Below are 19,418 nucleotides of genomic sequence, written 5' to 3'. Positions count from 1 at the left end.
GCTTTATTACTCTGTTAAAAAATACATCAGAAATTAGGAGGACTAGTGAAGATTTTTAATTAGAGTCTCAGTTCAGCTAAAATAGCTTAGATAAAACACAGGTTAGTATTTTTGTTCTCTAAAGCACCTCTGTATAATTCAAATTAGCTTTGAGCTCAAAGGCATCCAAATGAGTTGTGCCTGGATACAGAGTTTTAAGTAGCTGTAGTGTACCCAATTTTATTTAACCAGCTCCTCTTTGTTCTTCTGCCTACGGAACAGTCCTGTTAACCTTTGAAATGGGTACTTAATTTAAATCACATTGCTGGTGAACTGTGTGTTTTTGAACCAAAGAAACTTTTATACTAGTTACAGACCTGCTCCATTTTCAGTACTTTGTGTGTATAGCAGTTTGGGCAGAAAAAAAATCAATGTTTTTTTTCTTTTATTTTTTCTCTCCTTCCCTTAGTGACTGTCATTTTATTGCCCTTCTCTGATAACCATACAAGCACAAGACATGCATATAGTCCATAGCCCTGCCCTACCATTTGTGTTTCACACAAACATTGTTTTTTGCTAGGCTGCTGTTAGGTAATTGCATACAAAGTATTTGACTTTGTAGCTGAGTCTGAAAATGTGATCAGGCTGAGCTTTAAATACTTAAAATGCTTAGTGAGCTGTCAAGGTCTCTGTTTATTTGTTTTTTTTAGAGTTTATGAATTTCTAAGATGCAATGTGCTTTCATTGCATCATGTAAATGCTTTTTAAAGTGAAACAGTGACCACTTTCCATGTCAAACTAGAGATCCCTTTCCTGTTGTAATTTTTCCTGGTTTTTAGCTGGATCCTGAACAAGCTGTTTACCTCCCCAAGGTTTCTCTACATTTCCATTTACTTTGTTATCAGCAGAAAGGCTGAACAACAGCTCTTCAGTAATGACATCAATACTGCACACACAGTGAGAGAGGTCATCTTGTCAAAGCTGTAGAAAAATCAGATGGATTAGGATGAAACTAGGTGCAAAATAACTTTGATAGAGTCTTTTAATGTAAACAGTTTATCTGTCATTGGGTTCCATTGAAACCCCAGAGTGGTGCAGCATCAGTTGTAGCTGCAGTGTGTTGTGATAAAGAACCCACATTCCAGCGTTTGAGATCTACAGTCCTGTTCTATAATTTTAGGGAAGCATTTTCATTAAGCCATTAATGAAAACAGAAGCTGTCAGGATAATGCAGTCATTCTCTAACCTTGTCAATCTGTGGCCATGAAAAATCTTTTCATGAAGATGTGTCTCTTCTTGCTACCACAGTCCATTTTAATTGATACTCAAATTTTATTCTGCACAACACTAGGTGAAACAATGATGTGTTATCAGTCATGTAAAATGAATACTCCAGCTTCTGTTAGACAAATCTCTGCTAATAAGATATTTGATAGCTGACATGTCTAAGGGCATGATTCACATGGTAATGACATAGGTTCATATCATATATTTGTTTATTATCAGCTGAAGCTTTCAGTAATCTCTCTGAGATCTGGGCTGAGCTTGCTGCAGTTATGAGTGAAAACATGACACACCACTCAAATACACAGTGTTTTCAAAAGCTTTTAACTTGCTCAGATTCATAGAATCTCTTGTAATTGTTTCTGCACATCTTGTTATTGTGGAGGTCATCCATCAGTGAGGAAGAGGTTTAATGTAAGCTGCAGGACAAATGGCTGCTCTAGAGTGCACAGTACTACAGATCAACAACACTAAGTTTGCCTCTGCAGGCTGCAGCTATGCTCTTACCTGGGCACTGAGGTAGCAGCTGCCTAGACCAGTACAGGAGCTGGAGGAGTCCTGCCCCTCCTACTGGCCCGGCTTTTTCCATGGGTTGCCTGTTATGCACCGGCAGCTCAGTGTTTCAAAAACCCTGCACCACAGTAAAGAACATTCTATGGGCAAGGGCAATGCTGGCAGGCATCTCTAACAAAAGCAGAACAAAATGCCTTAGCTAAAAAGATGGATAAATGCAGTTGCGAGAAGTCCTCTCCTGACTTCTCCACAAATAAGCAGGAGCTTCATAGCTGCTCAGCTAACTCAGGTCCTTCTCCTAGGTTTAGTTTTTCATGACACCAACCCGAAGCAGCCAAGCTTTCAAAGCCATACCATAAAATATTTGCCTGAAGGAGAAGCTTTAAAAAGGTCTAGTGGCTTCATCACTACTGAACAGAGAGGGAAAACCCAGTTGTTCCTCAGTACAGTTGTAAGGACCAGGTGCTAGATATCTGCCAGCCTTTCTGGGATGGAAGGGAGGAGGGAGATGCAGCTCTCAGTCCACAGGACAGCTCATGTGCTCTCTGTGTGTGCATGCTTGCACACACACTTTTTTTTTGTAAAGGCATCTTTATGATAAGCTTGGAGGCAAAATCCCCCAATGCCACTTCTGCAAAAGCTCTGTTTTGTTTTGGCAGCAGGAGGTGAGATAGTGGATTGACACCATCCCTGTTTAGAGAAAAGCCAGACCTGACCATGCTGTCCTATTAAATTCAATCCGAAGTTTGTAATATCTTTAGGTCATCTCAGTGCTCAACACACACTAATCCGACTACACAGTAAACATTTATCTCCCTTTTTCCTCAAAAGGAGAATGTGATTTTTATCCTGAGTGCCTTCTGAAGTGTTTTGGTGAAGGAAGTGTCTGCCTTTCTTATGCTGGCCATCTGCAGTGTCACTCTTTTGTGAAAGCCCAAATAACCATCTGTGAACTTCAAAATCTAAGTTCTTGGGAGTCTTTTAACAGCAGCAGAGCATAGTGCAAGTGCTGGCTTTGAAACTGGGGGAAGGGGGGTTGTAAAAGTTTGAAGGAGATACTCATAGGTGGCCAGAACAAGTGTAAAGTAGGTGATGAAAAGGGCATGATAAATCCAGTAATTAGCTTCTGTCAGCTAGAACAAGGGGAGAAGAAGTGGAAGTTGATCTCCCCTGGAGGTATTCCAGAAGGAGAACAGTAGTGAGAACCAAAGACCTTAATTTTTCTTTGGGTGAATTCATCTGCCACAGGAAAGTTTGCTCCATTTTGTGCCAGCAGGATGAAGCTTCACAGAACAGACCTTCTGCCTGCTCCTAGGGACAGGTCAAGACCACAGTGTGACAGTTCAATCAATTTGGGCAGGGTGCTCACAGAGAGTGTGCCTGCTTTACAAAATCAGTAATTTTGTGGCAATAATGTTAAGTATCATTTTTGGAGCTGTGCAATTTCATAATTGCCTGTGTCATCTGAGCAACATACTAAATGAGACCAAGGTCAACAAAGAGTTATTTCATGTATGTTTGCCTCTATTAACTCTGCTGCCTGTTTGTAATAGATTTAACATTCAGTGGAGATGTAATGTTAAGTATAAATTAAAATCCTTAAAGTCCTTAGTCCTGCCCAGGAAATAAATGGGCAGCGTGGACAGCAACATCAATTCACATCTTTCCAGCACTGCTACTCTGACTCTGCCCTTCTGCTTCTCAAGTCTAGGGAACTACTCATTGATTTAGAGTAGGGAAGACACTGAGGGTAGGTTGGACTCCTGAAGGAACAAGATAAAGGCCTTTGCCACAAAAGAAAGTCTTGGGTGGCAAATGAGCAGGGGTGCAAGGGGCAGTTTCCAAGGTGGCTGCCTATGCTCATTTCCATTTCGATGCAGCAACTTTCAACTAGTGCAAGTACTGCAAAAGTAGCAATTGGACATCACACGATACAGACACCCCTCATTATCAGATCTCAAAATATCAACACTGTTCCAGTTCCAGAGATTGAGACAGAAAGAATTACCTTCTGTTAGAACTAGGACAGTGAGGAGTACCCAGGTGGCAGAGACCATCTGCAGCTGCACGATGAAGTCACTGGATAGTCTTTGAAGTTAGCCTTTTGCTGCTTAGTTCTTGAGAGAAGTTTAGATAAAATATTTCTCTTACAAACATTTCTTTATCTTTTTTCTGTTTCTTTTGCCTCCTCAAGATTTTTAATCATGGTTAACATGTTGAAATGCAACTTTGGAGGAAACTAAACAAATAATGGATTTTTTTTTCCATTTATTAGCTATGTGGAGGGTTGAACCAAATGCAGGTTTTAAAAATGGTCAGTAAATAAGGCAACAACTAATGCTGAGTTTTATTCCTAGCTAGATACTCAGCACTGGTCAGGCCCCACTTTGAGTACTGTGTCCAGTTCTGGGCCCCTCAATTCAAGAGAAATGTTGAGGTACTGGAACGTGTCCAGAGAGGGGCAGAGAAGCTTGTGAGGGTTCCTACAAAAAGAGGCTGAGGGAGATGGGGGTGTGCAGCCTGGAGAAGAGGAGGCTCAGGGCAGACCTCATTGCTGTCTACAACTACCTGAAAGGAGGTTGTAGCCAGGTAGGTGTTGGTCTCTTCTCCCATGCAGCCAGCAATAGAACAAGGGGACACAGTCTCAAGTTATGCTGGAGGAGGTCTAGGCTGGATGTTAGGAGGAAGTTCTTCACAGAGAGAGAGTGATTGGCATTGGAATGGGCTGCCCAGGGAGGTGGTGGAGTTGCCATCCCTTGAGGTGTTCAAGAAGAGACTGGATGAGGCTCTTAGTGAGACAGCTTAGGTCTGGTTTGTTGGACAGGGCTGGATGCTAGGTTGGCCTGGATGATCTTGGACGTCTCTTCCAACCTGATTGATTCTATATTTTCACAATAGTAGTATCGTTCACCAAGCCTAGATAATTTGTAATGAATTTGTAACAAATTATTTGCTAGGAAAGAATGTTTCTAACCAGAATATCAATTTAGAATGGTTTTCTTTTTCTTAAACATGGACCGTTCAGTACTATTTGACCAGCTTTTGGGGAACTCTCTTCTCTGCCATAAGACACTTCAATCACCAGGTGAATTGATGTTGTCAGCCCATGTGAATCTATTAGACTTCATTGATTAGCATTTGTAAAAGAACTTGACAAAGTTCTACTTGGTTTGTAGGACTACAAAATTTGAATTAGTAGAGTATTGCAATTTCTCTTGTGTTGGATGGAGGAGTCAAAATTAGGGCATCTTCTCACAGATGTCACCCCTGTCACCTCCCTATTACCAAAACTGTGCCGTGCAAACCCAGTAAAATAAGGAATAGCCATTCAAAAATTGCCAGATTTTTTATGGCATGCTTCCTTAGCTTGATTTCCACCCCTGGCCTGGTGGAAAAACAGAGATTTGAGAAATAATGCTGACAGGCCCAAGTATATTTGTACTGTTTCTCAATAAAAGCAGTTTGCTTACATCAAGGCTGAAGGTGACTCCTAACCCACAGAGAGACTGTTTTAGAGATAGTCACTTAAACTCTGCTTTTCATTTTGCCCAGCCTCCACTGCACTGACTGAAATTAAATTTCTGGTATTTCAGGTATTCTTAAGCAAGTGTCTGTGAAGCCATGAAGGTTACTGCATAGCTCAAAGCAATGATGAGAAGCTCTCAGTGGTTCATACATAGCGAGAGTTCAATGAACCGTTCTGATTTGTAGATAGCACATGCTTGGTGACTTGATATTTGAAAAATGGATCCTCACTATCCACATTTGGCTGCTGAGGAAAAAATACTCTTTTTTTTTTTTTTTTTTTAAATGCAGCATGATGAGGAGAGTATCTTCTTTTTTTTTTTGGGTCCTAGATACATTAACATTGGGCTTTTTGTCCTCGAGGTGAGACTGACCTGGAACATCACACACAGAATCTCAAATACAAGGTTGCCAACTTCATGTCAAAGGCAATTAGCAAGAAAGAAATACAATCTCCTCTGTTGACATTAGGGGACAGGTAGAGGAGAGTGTGACCAATGAAGTAAAGAAGAAAATTTATGCATGTATCATCACATACTAATCCTTCAGCCATTGTACTTGGATGGTTTGTGTGCTGTACACTACATTCTCCTCCTCCACAGGAAGTTGTAGTTAGCACCAAGTGTACCGTTACAGAATCGGAGCACAGTACAGTGCAATCGGTTAGTAGTGGGGTTTGGTTCATTACTTAGCACCATAGGTTAGACACTCTATATAAATAAGAGCATGGTGGAAGTTCCAAGAGAAATTATAACTGCAAAGATAGGTCCCTGGGGCAGTTCAAGGCAAGGTTGGACATGGCACTTGGTGCCATGGTCTAGCCTTGAGCTCTGTGGTAAAGGGTTGGACTTGATCTGTGAGGTCTCTTCCAACCTTGATGATACTGATGATACTGTGATACTGTGATATCCATAACTGGGCTAGTGTGAAAAGTTTCTTTGTTGATACTGGATTGCTGAATAGCATCTCCAAGGAGTCTCTTCTATACCTACAGGAGAGAACATCAGCAGGTTGTAAACTTGTATTGAGTTGCTTAGCCATTTACCCAAGCATAAAGAGGTGCTTAGAAACTGGGAGATCAACCTAAGTAAGATTTGCAGCATAGGAAAAAGCTAATGTATGAAGACCTGTCTTATTCTGCCAACAGATTCGATGGCATCTGTCTCACCCTAAGAGATTGTTTGAGGCTCAGCAATTCCCTTCTTAGGTGGTTGATCAGTGTTTCTGAATCAAGAAGATGATTCTTAGAAATTACTTCCTGTCTGATCTCACTTCCTCAAAATCAAATAGTTTTCACTGAAAATCCTGGCTTTCCAGTTATGCAATGAAGATGTGTTTTTTAATTTGGATAGCAGACACTTCCTCTGTAACACTAGACCAAAAATATTTGCTTTCTTAAAGTTGCTGATTATTTTACTTCAGTACTTTTGACCCAGCCTCTTATTGGTTCATTCTCCTCAAGCTTTGCAGGGAAGTAGTTCTGACTGGAGTATTTTTTCTGATTCTTATCTAAGAGTCAGTCCAGTTATTGAGAGTGACAAAGAAAAACATCACTTTTTCAGTCGTTGTGTACATTCTAAGAGCAGTTTGTGCATATTCCCATGGTTAATCTTTTTTGTAATACTTTAATACCTGCTGAAAAATAAGCTTATGGGTATATCCTCTCTGCAGATCAAGTAAGGCACATTGCAGATGGTTCTTGAGCTAATGCTAAAGCAGCTACTTCCAAAATCAGCTGTAATGCAACATAAGAGGTAGGAGTCATTCACAGTTCTAAAAGTCATGGGGAAACAGTCTCCAGTGGACGATCCTCTGTAACTTACTACCTTTCAAGTATTCTTCATTTTCCTCCTTCTTACTCAACAGCCAGCTGCTGAAATAAGGTGTTAAAGAGCAGAGGCACAATTAGGGAAAGGCCATAACTGAGGGGGGAAAAGAATTAGAAATGCAAGTGGAATGATTGTCTAGTTCATTCTGGCTTCCATTGTCTAATCATCCTAAATGATTTTAATGCATGTTTTCAAACTCAGCAAAAGTCTCATGACGTAATTCTCCTTGCACGTATCCAATGTGACATTATAGCAGTCCAGTTTCATTCCAGTGTTTTTCAACATCATCTCCCACTCAGGGCATGTGTATTATGGCTTAGATCCCAAAGCCTGCTCTGTTTCTTTCCAGTACTTTTAATACATGAAGTTCAGGAATCATTGTGAAGTTAAAACCAGCTTCTTATTTGTAAAGGACTAGGAATAGAAGATTAAAAAAAAAAAATAACTCTTAAAACGTGTTTGTCTTTGAAATAGCTTAAATTAATAATCAAAAGCTTGCATCAAGTCTAAAACAAATCAAACTCAGTCATGAAGATGTGAAACAGGAGTTATTAACTGACTAGCAAGGCTGATGGAAGCTCAATGAGATCATTTTGTTCAAAGATTAAAGGCGATGAACACTGAAATAGTTGAAGAGGTTGGCTATGAACACATCTGACTAGAGCTGCTAAATTCAGTAATGATCAAAAGTTAATTATCAAAGCAGAGAGAACTACTCAACACAGACAATTTGAGTCAATAGCTAAGCAGCCCAGAAAAAAAAGTAATTTGGAAGAAGTATTTTCCCATAATGAAGTTATATGAGACATACATTTCAAAGAAACCTGCCTAAAACAAGATTGCATTCTTCCTGATCAGAGAAAAATAATTAGCTCTAATTGACAGACCTACTGCACACCAAGTATTTTCAAACAATATGTTTCTGCATCAAAGCTTAATGCGTAGAGTTACTCAATGTCGCTTTGATTTTGCCTCCCTTTATCTTCTGCCACTGGGCATGCTCATAATATCGCAACAAATACGCTTTGAAAAATGAATGAGCAACACCTACAAGACAAATAAAAGCAGAAAGACAGAGCCTGCCTTTCTTTCTCAGATGGAATCCGTAGTGTATTTTGTGTTGTGTTTAACATCACAACGCTCCCACTCAGAGGCAAACTAAAATGACCAGTGACTTAACCATGTAACCTCAAACCAAGCTGGTGTGTAGATTAACCTGAGCATTTGCAATATCTATTTCAAATTGTATGAATGGGCATTTAGTGAATCATAGAATCATAGAATAGAATCATAGAATCAACCAGGTTGGAAGATACCTCCAAGATCATCCTGTCCAACCTAGCACCCTGCCCTATCCAATCAACTAGACCATGGCACTAAGTGCCTCATCCAGTCTTTTCTTGAAGACCCCCAGGGACGGTGCCTCCACCACCTCCCTGGGCAGCCCATTCCAATGCCAGTCACTCTCTCTGTGAAGAACTTCTTCCTAATATCCATCCTATACCTACCCTGGCACAACTTGAGACTGTGTCCCCTTGTTCTATTGCTGGTTACCTGGGAGAAGAGGCTGTCCCTCCAGCATCTGCCATTTCTTTAGTTAGGAAAGTGCCTTCTCCGAGTAACAAAAGCAGGGAGCTGGGGTGGGGGGAGAAGGTGGAGATTCTCCATGTAAAAATTATAAGGAAATATATGTTTGTGGTCTGAGAAAATAAAATACATCTCTAATTCTTTCTTCCTAAAGCTACTGTGTTTCCTTCAGGTTGAAGAGTTGCCATCAGTGTAGCTGTCTAGTCAAATATCAAACACCCAGTGTAGACCCTGTTCTTTAATATTCTATGACTTTGACATCGCCACTTCTCACTCCTTGAAATATCTTCATCTTCTTTAATCTTCCATGTAAACACTTTAGCTCACACCATCACACACATGCTCTCCAGAGTATCTTCTGGTTTACTTTGTATTAGAGTCAGCTACAATATTATTATTTACTTGTGATCCTAGACACTCTGCACTCTTTTGTTTTCTTTAGCTTTTGTGTAGTGACTTTTGAATAATTGGGCAGGGGGGAGGGATTATCTAGATGCAATTTTCATGGGATTGAACTCAGAATTGTTATAGTCCAACTACTCAGTATATAGAAGACTCCAGGAAAATATCACTGTGGATTCAGAAAAAAACTTTGGCCATTATGGAAGTCTATTATGAGCTTTAGAAACAATTCTATTTCCATGCAGGATGGGATTGAAATTTGGCATTTAGTGTCAGGCTTGGGAAAGTGAAATGCCATTTTTCATGGTGTTTTAATCCATTTTAAATGAAACTTTTGCATGTCATTGCAGGTAGTTTACTACTCAGAAAAATGTCTTAATAACATTCTTCTGACTTTTGCATTTAGGCTGGATGTTAGGAGGAAGTTCTTCACAGAGAGAGTGATTTCCCGTTGGAATGAGCTGCCCAGGGAGGTGATGGAGGCACCGTCCCTGGAGGTGTTCAAGAAAAGCCTGGATGAGGCATTTAGTGCCATGGTCTAGTTGACTGGCTAGGGCTGGGTGCTAGGTTGGACTGGATGATCTTGAAGGTCTCTTCCAACCTGATTGATTCTATGATTATATGAAAGCTGAGAAAGGCAGATTTGGGAGTCTATCACTGGGAAGAGGCACCACTCACTTTGTCTCACTAGTGAGGCAGGCACCTGTTTTCATCACTGACTTGTTTGAGAGGACATAATTCGTTTTGGATCTGTTACACTTGCTTATGCAATCCTCAGTTTAGCTTTTCCTGAGGTTTAGGTGTTTTATTTAGCTGCCCTGCTGTACAATTAATGTAATTGTTTCCTTTGATGCATTTATTGAGTTATTCTTTGGATGGAAAATAGAATCCAAATGAAAGAAACACATACGTATTCACATGCTTAGAGCCAGCTCAGAGGGCTGCCGTTGCCCTGTCTCAGCTCTCACAAGCTCTAATTCTTTCTTCCAAATTTTAAACTCATTGTTAGGGATTTCCATGGATTTAAACACAGATTTTATCTTTACTGTGATTTGAGGCAGAAGTGCCAAAACAGTGGGTATTCTGAAAAACTAGCCCCGTTGTACAGCTGAAAGGAAAACTCATTTTGGCAAAATTTGGAGCCCAGTTGTGCACATCCCAGAGCTTTCAAAACTTAGGCACTCTTCATAAAGGATTTAGTTCTTCAAAAGCATATGTGAGCATTTTTCAGAACGCTAACATTAGCAGTTCCTATGTGGGAACCATTTTATTCCCATCCCTAAGCATAGCAGAGGTTAAAGTTTTCCACCAAAACCCTTCTATTCCGTTTTGGTAGGCTGTATAGAAACACCTCTGAAGGCAATTAAGCGCTGAAACTTTCCTTACTATAATAGGTTTATGGATCAGTTGTCTTAATTCTGCGTTTCACCGTTATCCTTGCTTGTAATCTCACCAACCATCTGACCTCTCTCCACATTTAAATCTATTACAGCCTGGTTCTGCAGACGCTAGGAGGAATCCTCTGAAACGATACAGCAGCGCTAGTTTATCTGGAGGTGCTATTTCAAGCCTTCTTCTGTCAAATCGTTATTTACCTAGTCTGAAAAAAATCAGAAGGGGGATGCAGGGTTGGTTCACGTTACATAATTATGCCACAGAAGCATTTAAAAACGCAAAAGATCTCTGCTAAGATCTGGAGCAGCTTAAGCAGTGTGATAGAGTGGCGCGACTGCCATCGGTGCCCCCAGCTGTGTTGCTTAGCAACATTTTAATTCAAGAAGAATCGAAGGAGATGAAATCCCCGTGGAGAGGGAAACAGAAATGAGAGGGCCGTTGACAGATGATCTGAGTTGTTTCTTCTAATATACTGTGAAGATCACTGGCTCTTTTCATGAATGATAAATGGACTGTACACAGATCAATGGGTTCAGCAATAAACTGGAACCAGGCTCCATGTCTGAGGTGGTGCAGGCCGAGAGGCCCAAAGATTTACTCATTTAGATGATTTGGAGTGTGTTTTCTCAAAGGTTTCACAAGAGGAAATTGATCTGAACATTTGGCCATCCCTTGCCCTTTTCTGCTGTTGGTGAATAAAAGCTCTTTTGGAAATGGGGTCCGTTCTTTCCTTTCTTTTTCCCTCTTGTTCCAGATATGAACAGATAGCTTGTGACAAAGGGGCCAGGCCTCGGAGCAGGGAATGAAGGAGCCGCCCTGAATGAGCAGCTCCTAAACGCTCATGGCCGTCAGAGCACTCTGATACCATGAACCGGGGCAGAACTATTGAAAACTACAATGCTGTCTCTCTGGAAGGGGCCAGCTCCTGCAGCCCTCTGCCCTGGCACTGTCTGGCTGCCTGGGGGTGCACTTCTGAAGAGCATCTGCAGGTTGATGCTCGCTTGCGGCTTGGTCGTGCTTTGGCGCGGTGCTCACTTGTTTGTTTCCCCCACCCCTCTTGTGTTTGCAGGCTGCTGAAAAGACAAAATTGAGAAACATTCCTGTAAAGTAAGTTATTTTTTTTCTATCCATTTTAAAACAGAGGTTTAACAGAGTTGTTGTATACAATTGCTAATAAGATTAGGGCAGTAAGAAGGGTGATGAAAGAGATAACAGAATTCAAGTTGCCCTGAATCATAGCTCTAAAAAAGGTCAGTATCGTTGGGGAAAGCTTTTGATTTCTCGTGTGTCCCTAATGATTGCACTCCCCAAGTTTCATTCAGTTTCCATGAATTAATGTGTTGTCTATGAATAGCTGCCAAATAATATCACAATCATACTCAATACGTATTGCTCCTAGCCTTGGGGAGGTTCGTACATGCTAAAAAGATTATGATTTTTAATTGCAATCCTTGAGAAGGTCTGACAGGGGGGAAATAACTAGGAACGTGCCAAAGTATTTCCAGACACATGGGAATATTTTGCACCTATGTATCAAGGCTTTGTCATCCTGTTGATTAAGAGCTCTTTCTCACTCTGTGTGTGTGTGTGTGTCTCTCTCTCACACCATACACACACACACGTATGTTTCTGCTCTTTACAGTTGGGCTCTGTGAAGGATGAGCAAGCTACCAGGGAGCAATTTCCAGGGCATTTTATGAGAAGTTCTTAAATCTTAGGGCACTAGCGGCAAGACTCAACCATATATCACTGAATTAAGAAAGTTGCTATATAGATGTCCTGGCTCTTTGAGAAAAGACATTTTTAGCTAACGCTACCAGCAATCAGCAATTCTGCTTAAATAATGAATACTCCAGTCTTTAATGGGCTCTTATCTACCCATAAAACACAGATTTTTAGCTTCAGTAGGTGATCATTGCAGTTTAAAGAAGTCCCAGTAACTGTATAGTCCTGTTACAGACATAGGGAATATTTTTATAGTAGTTTGCTGATGATGCTGGCTTTTGGACTGGAGCGGGCTTGTATTTGTAGGGATAAGGACTGAGAGGGCTCACAAGTCATCGTGGTTTAACGCACATAACAAAAGAATAAAGTTCTTCTCCATTGGCTTCCATCACATGTAATCATCTTCTAAAGTGAACACAGAGTGCGTATGAACACTCCTTGGAGTGATCAGGCAAGACAAGATATTCATAAGTCACTCTATGTTTCGTTCAATCTGATAAAAATTAGAAATAGGGTTCAACAGGGACCTGATAGCACATGAAACTTCTAATAAGACAAGGGACCTTTCTTGCCTACAGGGCCAGTTCAGATTCAGTGCAAGCTAAATTAAAGCCATTGTTAGCTGGTGGTTGTTTAATAGAGAATAAGAAATGGGCTGTGTTTTCACCTCATATTCTAGAGAATCCATGAATTGCAAGGTGATGAGAGTACTGTGGAACAACTCCAAAGTAATCATTTATCATTCATTCACTTTGTTTAATATATTGAGTCAAATTCTCAGGAATAACTTGGCTGAATTGAGTTTTCCCACATATAACAGAGATACTGATCCTTGCATTTATTAAGCAGTGTGTATGTGGCACTGATGTGCAATTATCCACCAGAAGGATTTGGGAGTGAGGGGAAAGGGTGATTTAGGTTAAATCATTCCTTTATGGGACTTGAGGAAGTGTAACATTGTGGAATGGAAAAAGGCCAGATGGACAGTCTTTCTTTTTCCACCTACATGTGTGCACATTTCACCCTGTCATGTTTCCCTCAACTGGCTGTTTAACTTCTCTTTGACTACGTTCATAGTGGCAGCTTCTATTAGTACCCTAGAGAATCCATTATACATACTAATTACACTCTGCATAACAAAACAGATGAAAAATCTGCCCAGTATTTTCCAGTGACAGTGTAGCTACTTAAGATACCTATAAACAATTATGATTGCTGATAAAATATTACCTCTCAGGACAAAAGTAAGAATAGTGTCTTCATGATAGCAGTAGTAGGTATGGATTGCATTTATATAAGTGTCACAGCCACACTTTAGTACAGCTCAGACTTGTCTAGCTTTTAGTCGTTGCTTTTGTAGCTCTCAAATGTCAAAGAGAATTTCACTTGAATTTTAATGTTCTTCAGCTATGCAAAATAAAGTTAGTAGCTTCCATTGTCATAAGGGCTGAAAGCTGTACAGATTCCTTCTACCATATGTGACTTATCACATACATTTTTAAAAACACATTTCTGATATTAAGACATATGTGATAGTACACTTCTGCAAATGCAAACTGCTTTTGGCTACAAGCCATGCACTAATAAGTTGAGTTGAAACTAACTGCATTTGACATCTGTTACAATATATAAATATATATATATATAAAAGCATATATAAATATATATATATATAAAATATTAGCAGTTGTCATTAGCATCGAAGATTTCCTTGTTCTTACATTGTGCTGACACAGGTCTCATGTCTCAAAGCCAAAAGGCTATCATTTATATCAAATACTTGGACCCTAACAATGCCACCATTTAACATAGCAGTTAGGAGTGGGTGGAATATTTCTGCAGGAGTAGTCTAGTTAATTTTCATTGGTCAGTTTATTCATGCTACTGGCTTAGTGTCCAGAAGGAAGCTTACTGGATTTTTTTTTTGTTTGTTCTGCTGCATCCCTCCAGCACTAAACACTTAGGGAGGGGAAAAAACAATTGTTTCCTTGCTGCAGTTCTGAAGGCAGCCAAGTAGCTGGTTCCTTAATGTTGAAGCATCAATAGGTGCCCACTAACCGATGTGAACTTCTTGGTGGCCAAGGTAGATGCAGGCAGCATTTGGCTCCTTCAGAAGGCTTCATCCCAATTCTGTGTTGCTTTTAGCACTTCAAGACACGACATATCCATAGGGACTCATATTTATGTATTGGTAGTGTCATCTGACGTAATACTACTCTAAATAAGCACACAGAAAACAGCTAGGAAGTCTCTTTGTCTGCAGAACTGATCTCTTTTTTGTGTGTTGGATATGGTCCAATTGCATTTCCAAAGACATGAGACCCTTTTCTGTCTGCATGTGGCACCGAGGTGGCCCCCATAACTGCAGAATTCATTACATTTAACCTAGGTATCCTCTCCTGCCCTTGTCATACAAGGGGCACTTGCTTTCTCCTGTTGGTTTTATCCATAGTTACATTGAAAGTCTGTAGCAAAAAAGAGATTTGCTGGATGCAAAGTCTGAGATACTTTTTTCACTTACTTGCTGGTCCTTGTCATACTATTTCTATCCTTGAGTCTGAAAGAGGTACCATGACCTAAACAAGTTTGCCCTTTGGAGAGTTTGTGATTTCTAAATAGCTGTTACATAAGAAATGGTTTTGAACTGGGGCACATCCAGAAGAAATAATCTTCTCTATACCTTGTGATTTGATGGAAGGCAGTTATCACTAAAATTCAATAGCAGCTTTGTTCTGAAACCCAACTGTTGGTAACCCTTTCCAGATTTTTTCCCAGATGTGAGTAGGCAATGAGAGCTGTTATCAGTGTAGAGTTTAGAAGAGTCATATTCATGTTGACTTAGACCGTAGCACTTGCCTTTTCCAATGGGTTGAGCTGCAGGATCCCCTCAGATCCAGACACAGTCAGAATTAGGCCTCACTCTTAAGTACAAATACACTTGACTTCAGAGTTGCTACATTAATGTAGACTGAAGATCAACCAGCTCAGTGCTTTGTCACTCCCAGTGGCAGAAAGTGGGGGGAAGAAGAACACCAATTTCAGAGGTATCCTCCACAGGGAGAATCCTCCCACCCTCCTGCATGCAGGATTTTACGTTCAGTGACTGCACATCCTGTGTTTAGGAAGTACCAACTCAACCAAAATCTCTTGAAATCCGTGGTCCTCACACCTTCCTGTGGCATTGAACCCATCATAAAGGGGGGAAAATACTGTCTTGTGTTTATTTTAAACCCTTTTGCTCCTCTGTTCACTGAAATACACACACATAGTTATTCTTTCTCAAAAAAGCAAATGATTACTTACTGTTCTTCATTCCAGATATTGCATATCTCTGTCTTATACACCAAGGAATCTTCCTACTCAGAAGCCACTAATGATGTTGTTTTTCCTTCAAGTGTGTGGGCCCACCCATGAGCTGGTAAAGACACAAGACAATCTCTCTGCAACTGGGAAGAAAGGCTGCATGTTTAATAGGAAGATTAGGAAGTTAGGAAGATAGCTAGTTTCTTTTCCATCTTAAGGAGATGAGTTCTTTGTGCAGCAATGCCCTTCTGTCTATGGACTAGATAAAATGTCACTCTAAACAGATACCCCAGTTTAGAATCCTTTATGAAAGTGCCCAAACTGATTTCCTGGGAAAGTACTAGGAGGTGAAAGAATGATTTGGCTAAAACCTGATATCATCCAACACAAAAATTACAAGAGTTTCATAAGAGAGAAATTAGATTTTTAAACCAGAAAATGACTGCTTATAAGAGTAGTCCATGTAGTCCATGAACTGCTGTAGAACTGTGAGAATATTGGAATTGACTTCTAGCTTCAGGGAAGAAAACATTGCCTTCTTTGAGTGTCCTTTATCCTCTCTTCTTTTTATAGTGCCTTTAACAATCTTCAGTAGAAAGAATGGCATTTCCCCCAAACACCTGCATATGCTTACATTTGCTGCAGATTTAATGACCTCCAGATACGTGTTTGGGATTACAGCTTGTGTTAAAATCCCGCTGCTTTTTGGATTTTCAAAACTTATTTGTTTTCTGTCAGCCACAAGTTTGTTAACTAGAAGGACTTCTGGTGTTTATTGTCTTTTCCTGCCATAAAACTAATCTTCTCCTCAGAAGGGCATCTGACACGACTTGGTACGGTTTTCTGTCCCGACCATCACTGGAAATGCAATCCATTAACATTTGATATCTTGACATTTCAATTGACCTCTCATTTGCAAAGCGCAGTGGTATTTTTCATGGCCTTTTCATCCTTGATTATACATGGAATAGGAGTGACTGTTTCTACTGACTGCACTTTAAAAATATCTTTATTTTACCAGCTGGAGTGGCACCTTGTTTTTCCCTCCCTGGGTAGACCTTATTCTGCATGGAAGGTCTGAGGTCTCAGCAAGTCATGCAAAGCCAGAGGATTTTCTTATTGACTCACTAAGCGAGAGGGCAAGCAGGTCAGCCTCAGAGGGTCAGTTAATGTGCGCTGTGATAGCGGTAACCAGAAACAGTGCTTTTGCTCCCGTTGGCAGAAGTGCAAGCCAGGTCTGAAGGTTGGTTTGTTTGTAACCACTCAAGGCAGGCACCTGTAACCAATAGAGGTGTGAAAGAGGGGGTGTGCTGTTGGCAAGCATGCTGGGTTCTTCCACTGCAGGGTGCCCGGGTGGCCAAGAGAGCCAGTGGCATCCTGGCCTGCATCAGGAATGGTGTGGTCAGCAGGAGCAGGGAGGTCATTCTGCCCCTGTACTCTGCACTGGTTAGACCACACCTTGAGTATTGTGTTCAATTCTGGGCCCCCCAGTTTAGAAGGGACATTGAGATGCTTGAGCGTGTCCAGAGAAGGGCGACGAGGCTGGGGAGAGGCCTTGAGCACAGCCCTACGAGGAGAGGCTGAGGGAGCTGGGATTGGTTAGCCTGGAGAAGAGGAGGCTCAGGGCAGACCTTATTGCTGTCTACAACTACCTGAGGGGTGGTTGTGGCCAGGAGGAGGTTGCTCTCTTCTCTCAGGTGGCCAGCACCAGAACGAGAGGACACAGCCTCAGGCTGCGCCAGGGGAGATTTAGGCTGGAGGTGAGGAGAAAGTTCTTCCCTGAGAGAGTCATTGGACACTGGAATGGGCTGCCCGGGGAGGTGGTGGAGTCGCCGTCCCTGGGGCAGTTCAAGGCAAAGTTGGACGTGGCACTTGGTGCCATGGTCTGGCCTTGAGCTCTGTGGTAAAGGGTTGGACTTGATGATCTGTGAGGTCTCTTCCAACCCTGATGATACTGTGATACTGTGATACTGTGATATCTCCTGTCCTGTATTCGAAAAAGACCAAAAATACTCTGTCACCCCTGGGTTGAAAAAGTCTCCCACTCAAGGATGAATGTATGGGAGGATAGACATATAGGCATACATGTATGTGTACATATATATGTGCATACATACACAGGCACCTCTGGACCATAGTTACCTCTGTGTGTGTGTACCTAAAGGATGTTTGCTGAAGGATTTAAACTACTTCCTAAGATGAGGCATAGGAAGTTTCATTTAAACATGAGGAGGAATTTTTTCACTGTGAGGGTGACTGAACACTGGAACAGGCTGCCCAGAGGAGTTGTGGAGTCTCCCTCTCTGGAGATATTCAAAACTTGCCTGGACACGTTTCTGTGATCTGGTCTAGGTGGTCCTGCTCTGGCAGGCGGCTTGGACTGGATGAGCTTTTGAGGTCCCTTCCAGCCCCTGACATTCTATGATTCTATGATTATGATTCTATGATACTTGTAACAGAAAACAAACAAACAAACCAACCTGCTGTCTCGTTCTCAGTAAAATGCCCAACCTAACATCTCAGTTCTTTTAAAAACACAGATGTTTAAACATTAATTTTGTGATGAAAGAGAAGACAAATACTTAATAGATCATCCACCAGCTGACTTGTGGACCTGCACACTATTGTTTGATTTCTGCTGTAGCAGTCAAGAGGTTTGGACCACACTGCCATCTGTAAGTCTTTACTTCTAAACCTTCATAGAATTATAGGAATCATAAAATGTTAGGGGTTGGAAGGAACCTCTGGAGATCATCCGGTCCAACAACCCTCCTGCCAGAGCAGGATCACCTAGGGCAAGTCACAGAGGAATGCATCCAGCTGGGTTTTGAAAGTCTCAAGAAAAAGAGGCCCCACAACCTCTCTGAGAAGCCTTCCTCTTGTTTCTCTTCAGACTATTTCTGGTGAACTACTAAATCAGCCAGCACCAATTCAATTAGTTCTAAAAATCCATTACAACATAGTGCCTAAACTGCCTGCCCATAGTCATTTCTCAAAGAAATCCATTCATATTTATGTTTTAATACTTTAAGTCTAGCATGTGAAAGCACCCAAATCCCCAGTAGAAATTCAGGCAAAAGCCTGCTTACAGGCAATTACAGACAATGTTTAGTCCCTGATCCTCCCAGGCTGTCCACTTAGGCATCTACACAGTTACAGAGTTTGGCCATTGAGATCAGTTATTGCACTAGCAGTAAAGTCTTTCCAGAAATTCACCAACCACCCCAAATGAGGAGAGGCTGAGTGAGCTGGGGTTGTTTAGCCTGGAAAAGAGGAGGCTCAGGGGGGACCTCATTGCTGTCTACAACTACCTGAAGGGACATTGTAGCCAGGTGGGGGGTGGCCTCTTCTCCCAGGCAACCAGCAATAGAACAAGGGGACACAGTCTCAAGTTGTGCCAGGGTAGGTATAGGCTGGATGTTAGGAGGAAGTTGTTGGCAGAGAGAGTGATTGGCATTGGAATGGGCTGCCCAGGGAGGTGGTGGAGGCACCGTCCCTGGAGATGTTCAAGAAAAGACTGGATGAGGCACTTAGTGCCATGGTCTGGTTGACTGGCTAGGGCTGGGTGCTAGGTTGGGCTGGATGATCTTGGAGGTCTCTTCCAACCTGGTTGATTCTGTGATTCTATGAAATGTCACTGGTTCTGCAAGTTGGGCCACGTGATAGAGCCCAAACAGACCCGCAGTAGTGACAAGAGGGTCGGCAGCTGAAGCATCACTATGAAAAGCAGTGCACATGTGCTAGTGTTGGTTTCCAGTGAGTTTTATTTAGGGGGGTGGGGTGCATTTCGACAGCAGAACGTGAACTCTAGAAATGTTGCGAAGGATTATTTCACTCTTACAAGTTAAAGGTTAGTGTTGGAAACGGATTATAGAG

The 19,418-nt window shown here is 41.4% G+C and overlaps 1 protein-coding gene across 4 annotated transcripts in view; it reads left to right on the top strand.

The window, feature by feature from the left end:
* AFF2 (ALF transcription elongation factor 2) overlaps positions 1-19,418 on the top strand; it is a 357,624-nt gene that overhangs the window by 263,492 nt on the left and 74,714 nt on the right. For all 4 annotated transcript variants that reach the window (XM_064159592.1, XM_064159590.1, XM_064159591.1 and 1 more), the window contains one exon: positions 11,584-11,621. In XM_064159592.1, the coding sequence (XP_064015662.1) occupies positions 11,584-11,621 (38 nt within the window). The remainder of the gene's footprint in view (positions 1-11,583; positions 11,622-19,418) is intronic.

The sequence above is a fragment of the Pogoniulus pusillus genome, chromosome 19 (genome assembly GCF_015220805.1).
Source record: "Pogoniulus pusillus isolate bPogPus1 chromosome 19, bPogPus1.pri, whole genome shotgun sequence".
In the NCBI taxonomy this organism is placed as follows: domain Eukaryota; kingdom Metazoa; phylum Chordata; class Aves; order Piciformes; family Lybiidae; genus Pogoniulus; species Pogoniulus pusillus.
Note: the sequence above shows the minus strand (reverse complement) of the source record. Positions and strands in the feature narration are given on the sequence as shown.